This window comes from Pundamilia nyererei, unplaced genomic scaffold (assembly GCF_000239375.1).
Source record: "Pundamilia nyererei isolate P.nyererei 1_Seehausen unplaced genomic scaffold, PunNye1.0 scaffold00007, whole genome shotgun sequence".
Lineage (NCBI taxonomy): Eukaryota > Metazoa > Chordata > Actinopteri > Cichliformes > Cichlidae > Pundamilia > Pundamilia nyererei.
In genome coordinates this window covers 468,060-476,864 of record NW_005187408.1, presented here as the reverse complement: position 1 = coordinate 476,864, position 8,805 = coordinate 468,060, and the positions used below count along the sequence as shown (strand labels likewise).

Below are 8,805 nucleotides of genomic sequence, written 5' to 3'. Positions count from 1 at the left end.
GGGGGGGGGAGTTGCAATCCAGCTAGAAGCCTGCAGTAAATGATGTTATGATGTGAATAAGCAGAAGTAGATGGAGTTAAACTATAAGCTCAACTATTCTTCTAGTTTTTTAAAAGTGGTATATTGGCTGATATATATATCACCCATAGGACAGTTTCTCCTGCTGGTTTTCAAATGATTATAAAATATGCAGTTACTGGTTAAATAAAATAAATATATACTTTGAAAAAATGACATGTGCACATAAGAAAGCTTATATTCCGGCTGGTTGTGGTGATCTGTGATTGCTATCAGGTGGCTGCAGTGCTGCTTCCTGTTTGATGTGTGAAATCAAAATGGCAAATGCTGTAAAGTGGCTTATGGTGCATGATGTCACATCACACACACACAAACATGCACATGCTCCACAGGGTCTCATACTTTCCAGACTCCCTTGCAAGTGCCCCTGATGGAACATGAACTCATGAGTGGAGTTGCTGTAATCTTAACCTACACTTAAACTAAACTCAAATATGAATTGCATTGAAATTTAGAAACAGCACATAATTACATTGTACAGGTTATTACAACGTTGCCATGCAAAGGCAAGCAATGGGCCAAATTTACTGTTTGTGCTAAAAAAGTAAATAAATTGTGACTAAGGGGTTTCTGTTTAAACTAGATTGACTTTTCATCCACTGCTGTTCAACAGATGCCATAGGACACAAAAGGCTAAAAAGTATCTACATTGTCGTCTGATTATGTTTCATTAGAACAAAATAAAAATGACTGTCTAGCCTGCTTAGACTATTACTCATCTTAAGCTCTGAAACAAGGCACATGTCACCAAAGCAAACAAAGGCATTTGCAAGTGGAATGATGTAGCCTGAAGGTTAACGGGATAATCTTAGTAACACAAGGATGGGTTTTTTTTAAAACCAGTCGTCTGAATAGGGAATCTAGTTTCGTTATCAAGGAATGCTGGTATTCCCTTGAGCAAGGCCTTGAGCTTTAAACGCTGAGGGATTGAATGGAGATATGTAGATAGGAGATTGTGACTTTACTGAGCTTGTCTTTAGTGGAATCACATTTGAAACACCTGTAATCTGAGTATTTATTTTTTGAGAGATAAAAATGTAATTCTTGTTTGAAAGATATACTCGTATGAGGGTTTTTAGTTTGTTTGTCCATCTGTCTGTTTGTTTGTTCTAATGATGTTGCCACCAGCATTAAAGTAAGGACAATATTTAGCTTACATGATAAATAATACAGACGTTAAGATGCCATTTGGCAAACTCCTCAGGGGGTCTCATATATCCTCAGCAGTCAAAGACACTGTTGACAGGCAAAATCTATTAATATAATTATTAATTGCCCCGTAGTTTCCTTAGCATACAATAATTTATATTTATATTTAAGTATAGAGAAAAGCTGTTCAAATAGAATTTGACAAACTTTATTTACACTCACAGTTATTTACAAAGTTACAGAAGTCTTGGTTCAATAAGGGTGTTGATTAAATAACAGTATTTTCCCTAAGAAAAGCCTGTACTTTTTTGTAGGCAGACCAGAGGGGTGCTCCCCAGCCCATGGAGGTGTGTGTGCGTTGCCTAAGAGCCACGAGGGACAGACTTCCCAGGGGTCTCTATACTGTCAGAGTGGCACTTCACAGCCATCTAGGGGGTCCGGCTCTGGCCTGGTGCAGTAAGAAAGGGCAACATGTTTGGGCAGCGTCTACTGAGCCCACTGAGCATCGGGGACGCTTCTACGACATTGACCTCCACATTAACCAGAGTCTGTTCATGGTAGCCACAATTTCACTTTGTATAAGCTGTGTTTAAGCATCAGGGCAAAGCATGGGGTGTGCTCTAATGGGGTGATATCCACTGAGCTCTGACAACAACAAAAAAGTTTTAATTTTAGTGTCATACGTCTTTTCTCTGTTCACAATAATACAACAACACAAATCAGGGAAAATACACACAATCTGTCCCTGGTTGTGACTATTAAGTGTTAAGAAATAGTATAAATATAGTACAATTTTGTTTTGCAGTTGACAATTGGAAAACTTGAATTAAATTTTTATTTTTTCAAACAAAAATGGAACTAAATATAAAATACATCTTTCACCGGGAAGCAATTTTGACACTGAGGAGGCAAGAAATTAAATAATATTTATAAATTGGTCAAACAATAAAGCTGCACGTGCTAAAACGACAGAAGCTACAACACTGCATTTCTGGTGCTATTTCAGAATTTCTCTTTCTTCTTCTGCCTTTATTTTCATCAGCTGCAGTGAAGATGGAGCAGTTTCTACACTGAAAGGGTTATGAGAAGTTATATTACTGTAAAGGCAGCGTATGAAAATATGTCACACACAGCCTCTAGGTTTTTCTCTAGGGATCCCTATATGAATAAAACAACAACTTCTCAAACATGACATTTAATCCATGCATGTAAATCAAATCCAATATCAATTATTCATTCATATAGAAGAAATAATGTTTTATTGGAATAAAAATGGAGCACAAATGGAATGAAACATTTCGTTTCTTTCCTGTGTGTCTTTCAGCATCTGCCACATGCTTGAGCCGGATCAAGGCAAATAAAAGCAAAAATAGAAAAGTTAGGCAGAACTGACAAAAATATGTATTTGAAACATATTTTTAAAAATGTCAGCCTACATTTCCATTGCATAATAGATGACTAAATATGTCTTCCCGTTTGGTTCTTTTATTGAAACAACACAGCAGATTACATTAGATGAAATTATGCACATTTTACAACCCCTTTCCTAAACCTTTGGATATGAAGGAGCGGATCTTCTATATAAGCTGTGCTAATCTTTAAAAAAAACCCACATACTTATTATAGATGGTCGATATTGACCAGTGGATTAGAACTCTTTGGTTTATTCATTCAGTGATGTGTGCACGGTACAAAAGATTCACAAGCAAAACCTTAAAACAGAAACCACTAAATGCAGTGTCCCTCTTGATCCCATAGAGTCTCATACAGGCTGAGAAAGCATTTCTTCACTGTTGTGATGGCAACTCTAAAGGCCTAGCTGGAGCATTTAGCACATGTGGACACTGTCAGCGTGCTGGTGGGTGTATTCACTGAGCTAGAGCATTCTGATAATATTGTCACAAGCTCCCATGAAACATAAAAGATGGGGTAAAATCTGGCACGAACTGAAAGCAAAACCTGGGCTCTGCGTCAGAGGTAAAAAGAAAGAGGAAAAAGAAAAAGGTTTAAGTACAGCATGGTAAATGCCTCGTGTCACTCTGCCTTCCCTCCTCTCCTCCCCAAGCCCTCAGCTGTGCTTTATAGACAAACCAGTTGTTGTTGTCCTCATTGATAGTAGTTGGAACGTTGATCAGATTTGTCTGAGACTACCAGGATTGGCTTAGCTGGTTTTCTCTCCGTCTCTCTCGCCTCTTGCCCACACGATAGCGTGCGATTTCAGTGGAGCTTGCAGTGCCTTCTAAGAGGAAATGAGGAATTAGTGATGGTAGGAGGAAGCCAGGAGCTTATTTTCCTTTCCTCTTTCTCCATATCTCTCTCCCACTTTTTTTCATTCACCCTTTGCTTTGTGTGTCTGGGTTTGGATTTAGACAGAAACAGTGCCGCTTAGTTTTGAAATGTCTTGGATATGCAGAAGAGTGGGAATGCTTGAAAAGAGTTGAGAAGGGCCGAGACTCATTTTAGAGTTTTATACCGAAAAAGGAAAAAAAAAGATCCACATTCTAATTAAAGAGGGGAGGAGGGGAGTGGACAGGAAGAAAATTAGGAAAGATCCTTGGAGGTATATGAATTTATTCTTGTCTTTTCCACTTTTTAAATCTTTTGTCATGTGTTGTGCTTATTGCTAAAAGATCACTTTTTATCAGTTTACTGTAAACTGCACAACTGTAGCCGTTAATTTCCCCTCAGCACTTTTAAAAAAAGTCAACCTGGATATTTATAATAGTTTAAGTAGCTCCTCCATAAACAGAGGAGCAGAAAAAAACTCTGAAGCATATCAAGTCTCACAAACCTCTCACCACATACGCACATATGCCCACGTGTCTACACAAAGGCACTGCGCACGCACGTAAATGACTATTTATGCAGGTCACATTTCTTACAGTAAATGAATAATATGAATATCCTCAATATCTATAATCTCTGATATTATTCCATAAATTTATGTCCTGAGTCAGACACTACTACCCATCATTTCACAGGTGCATACCAAAGGCTGATTTACAGGGGGGGCGGGGGGTTGAAGAGAACGGGATACAAATGATTTATGTGTTAAAACAAGTCCTCTGCATTTTCCATTACAACTAATAAAGGGATAAAATATTTCCACCCAGTGATGGATGATGTCGCACGCACCTCACTGTCAGTTCATTTTTTAAGCAAACCCACCGTTCTCTGGGTAAATAAGAATGTATGTGTTTTCCATTGACTGCTAACCACTAACAATTTTTGCTTCGCGCAAGACACCCTTGATATTATCAGTCTGATTGATGATGGCTTCTCTGAATCACAAATTCGGTAACTGTCAGCTCACGCTCTACAACAGCAAACTCGAGTTGCCCTCTTCGCAGTGTTTGATGCCGTAGTCTTTATCACGCCGACATCTCCTTTTAGGCAATTTTCTGAGCTCGATGGGTTAGAGTGGCAGTTTAGAACGATCCTAAGACAGCAGATAAGTTACGGGAGGATTCAAGTGTAGGATGTAGATTAAAAGGCAGTTAGCATGAGATACTCTGCTGTTGATGTGTCTGCATGTGTGCATGCGTTAATGCATGCGCCCTGGAGGCATGTGCGCTCAGCTGACTGAAACTGTGAGCAACTTTCTTCTTTCCTTATATTTCTCTGTATGTTTATCCAGGTCTTACCTTCCACCTGTAATATCATCCCTTCCATGGTGCTGGTTTTCCAGCTGCTCACAGCACCGGGAGACAGAAGTCACGTCAGCTCTGCGTTGGCCTGGGCAGCATTTCCTGCTTGTGGGCCAAGTCTCGGTTTGGTCGAGGGCAGGTGAGTCAAAACCACTGTGATGAACAGCAAAATGATCTTCACGTGTTTCCCTCTGTCATTCTGCGAGTTTCCCCCTGACTCAGTCCAAAGACAAGCTCTTTAGCTTAAGCGTGTTAGTTTTTAGCATGTGCACCCTGCCTCTCTGCCCCCCCAGTTACCCCAGATAGGATAACTGGTAATGAAAATGGATGGCTGTAATTCATTTTCAGAGAAAATACCTGCAGTCCAAAAAAATGCAGCCTGCAACTTTTATGAGTGTTTCTCATCAACATTTCTTTGTACAGTGACAGGTTTCTGTTATGTGCACAGGTTCAAAACGCCACTGGTCAGGGGCGAGCCCAGCACACAGCTGGACCAGTTTAAAAGGATTGAAGCCCTCATCTCCTCTGATCTCGACCACTGGCTGTGCAACCTGTATTTTCAGGTGTGTGTGCAATTACGAAACCCCTTGTTCACATGTTTGTTTTGATGACGCGAACCTCTCGATTATTCTATTTAAATTCGTAATTGCGTGCAGGTACAGTATGTGCGTGTTTATTTCTTGGTCTCAGTTATAAACCATGTGCTTGTGTGTGCCATTTTTTTGTGTCTTTTTCACTCTGATCCTCTTCTTTTATTTGGAATGTTTAGGGGGCAGAACGGTGGATCTGAAAAGATGGGGGGTGGATTTTTGGATTTTCAACGATAAAAAGCTTTTACAGAGAAATTGAAAATTGGCCCCAGAGAGCAAACAAGAACCACATCTTTACCCAGCAATTCTGAAAGCATTAGAGCTGATGCATTGATTAGATTAGTAAACATCTTAATTGAATTAAAAACCAGAACAAAGCTCTCTGTCTTGGATTTGCTTCTTTATTTGTCCCTTTGACTGTGACATGTTGTTTGTATTACTGCATTATCATTACTGTTGGTACGGTTGCTTTGATTGCTGTGGGATATTTTTTTTGTATCTCTGCATATGCACAGCACAACAACAAGCACAATATTCTTGTCACATTTATAGATTTAATTGAATTGTTTTACTGCACACTTTGACAAATGCTAGTAGTTCTCTGTGCCTGCAGTTTTGAACACCTGTAATGTTATTCATACAGCAAGATGTTCTCCCACAAACAATGATGATGCAATGGAACATTATGCACATAACTACTGATTATTACAAGCTATTAATGTTCACTGAACACATATGCAGACCTCTGACACACGCAAAGCAGGCCTGTTCCTCTTCTGGTTTCTTGTGTTTTAGGTAAAGAGACTCCCACCTGGAGCATCTCGGAGACCAGAGCACTGCATCACTCTATCGATCCCCACTTCTAAACAAGCTATCATTCCCCAATCTGAGGTCCACCAGAACCAGCTGCCACTCCAGCCCAAGCCCCCATCGCAGCACCAGCTCTGTCCTCAGCTCGTTCATCCCCAGTCCCAACAGCAGCCCTGTACAGACCCCAGCTGCAGAGCGGGAGATCCCTCTGTGGTGCATTCTCACCGGGGGTCCCCTCTCAACCTGTCAGCTGATTCTGCTTGCTCTTCCTCATCTCTGCCAGGTAGGGCTCCGATGTTACAACCCCCAACTATGCCACAGTGTGGAGAAAATGTCACCCTAATGTCACCAACACTGGGAAAAGAAGAATGACAGGCCTCCCTTACAGCAAAGCTCCACTGAGGTGAATGTGCTTGAGGGTAGGGTTTGGTAGGGGAATGCTTGACAGACAGACATTATATTTGTTTTCTCAGTTAGATTATGTGTAAAATATATAGACTCTAATGTTAGTGTTAGCATAGGCAAAGTATCGTGCACAACATTAGCAGAACCTGATAGTTGACAGACATTTAGATAAATAAAACCACCACTTCAGCAAGCAAACAAAAACCTGGCATGTAAAGTGCTGGTTAAATAAGTCCAATCAAGCTAGCTATCGGTGAACAGTGGTTAGCCTAGCTGCCATGATTAGCACAACAAAGGTTTTGGAATTTATAACCACATTTTCTTCTTTATATTCTGTGTCCAGCTGAGCCAAACTAAACATTTTACATGCTTACATGACCTGGAAGACACACATTGCTGTGTTTTGCGGTCTGGCTTTGGTTCACTGTGGATGACTAACTTATAATTACCGAGTTCGAGCTATAAAAAGAGCTATATAGCAATTTTCTGCCAGTTGACCGAAATTCCTTCTTTAAGTTCAATACATAGTAGGTGCTTACATGCTGCAATGCATTTCTGATTACCATCTTAACTTCATCTGCCTTTTTATCCACAACTCACCATTTCAATAACATCCGGTTAGCTTTATTTTATATGATTTCTCCTTAGGAAGATAAGATATAAAACAGATGATGAAATTTTAGATTTAGTTATGAGACTTCATCTTGGTTCAGTCTTTACTGTTGCTTCAAGTCAAGGAGAGGCTTTTAGAGTTCGTGTGTTCCCTTATATGTGTGTGACCTCTTCCTGTGTCCTGTTCTTTAAATCTTAACACATGCAAGTCATGTTTAAGTAAGGGATGGGCGCTCCTTTGCTTTCCTTTTACAGCATGCAGAGATAATATCCTGTGTCATACAACGTAGGTATTAAGGTATCCTTTAGCTACGTAGGTGAAATGTTTTTTTATGGTTTCCTTGCTTATGTGGTGGTCCAACCCAGGTATATTAGTAGAGGGCCCGGGTTAATATAGTTTTTGCTTTATTTCATTACTGAAATGGAGTGAAGTGATATAAGTATGACTCTTACAATGTCCAAAGTTTGAGCTAAGTGATAAAAATGCTGAAATCACATATTTAATCATAACCACATTTAATTGGCGCTACAATTTTGTTGATAATAATAATGATAATATTAGAGTCCATCTCCTTATTTTAAAAAACATACTAGTTTTAGTCATCTAGCATTCTGGCCATTGCCACAAATCAAGTGCAGACTCATTTGGTATTGATCCTCAACAAAGACGACCGGCTAGCTTCTTTGTTATTAATACACTGGCCTTTTTTTCCTTTTCTCGCTTTCTTTCTTTCTATTTTTTTGCACGCACAGCTCATCTTTATTTAACAGTCCTCAAAAGTTTCTGGGGTGCTCTGCTTTAAACATCACACAGGCTTTTTAATTACAAATGAGTTGTGACAGGTCTGCTGGGTAGCACCCTGGCCCATTTTAAACGTGATGCCGGCTGACAGCTTGGCAGTGTTCTCCCAGCACTGAAACATGTGGAAGAAATTGGTCTTTTACATTTCACAGCTTGTCGCTTCCTCCGCTGGCTGACCTGTGACCCCCCACAGAGATCCTAACGCCCACAAGGGAAGTGTCCCCAACGAACTGACTGCCTTTCCAGAGAGAAAGAAAGAGAGCGAGGGAGGGAGAGGAGCACTCACTATGGGAGATTTATGTTCTGCCACACAAGGCAAAAGGTACCAGGTCTCTTCACCGCACACGGCTTCAAACTCTGGCTTGCACGCAGGCAGAGATGTCAACACACACGCACTCGCGCGCACGCACATTCTCACAGGTGAGGAGGTTGCTTGGGAAGTGAACCCAATCCGCAAGTGAAATAACGGATCAAAAGGTGTCCTGCACAACACCTCATCTGCGCCGTTCCCTAAGCCGATCTGACGTTTGTGCCTCATTTGCATACAGATCCGTTCATGTTGCATTACCTCTGGAGCGAATTATGGTGTTCAGATGGGGTGATACGTCAAGGTTGAATGGAGCGATTGGATGGACAACTTTAACCTAGCCAAAAATGGAAATCCAATTCAGCAAGGAAAAGAGGAACGAATTACCCCCCTACCCCACCTCCT

General features: G+C 40.6%; 1 protein-coding gene across 1 annotated transcript in view; it reads left to right on the top strand.

The window, feature by feature from the left end:
* ofcc1 (orofacial cleft 1 candidate 1) overlaps nucleotides 1-8,805 on the top strand; it is a 76,957-nt gene that overhangs the window by 19,319 nt on the left and 48,833 nt on the right. The window contains exons 12-15 of the mRNA XM_005722433.1: nucleotides 1,542-1,784; nucleotides 4,865-5,013; nucleotides 5,323-5,437; nucleotides 6,260-6,557. Of these exons, the coding sequence (XP_005722490.1) occupies nucleotides 1,542-1,784; nucleotides 4,865-5,013; nucleotides 5,323-5,437; nucleotides 6,260-6,557 (805 nt within the window). The remainder of the gene's footprint in view (nucleotides 1-1,541; nucleotides 1,785-4,864; nucleotides 5,014-5,322; nucleotides 5,438-6,259; nucleotides 6,558-8,805) is intronic.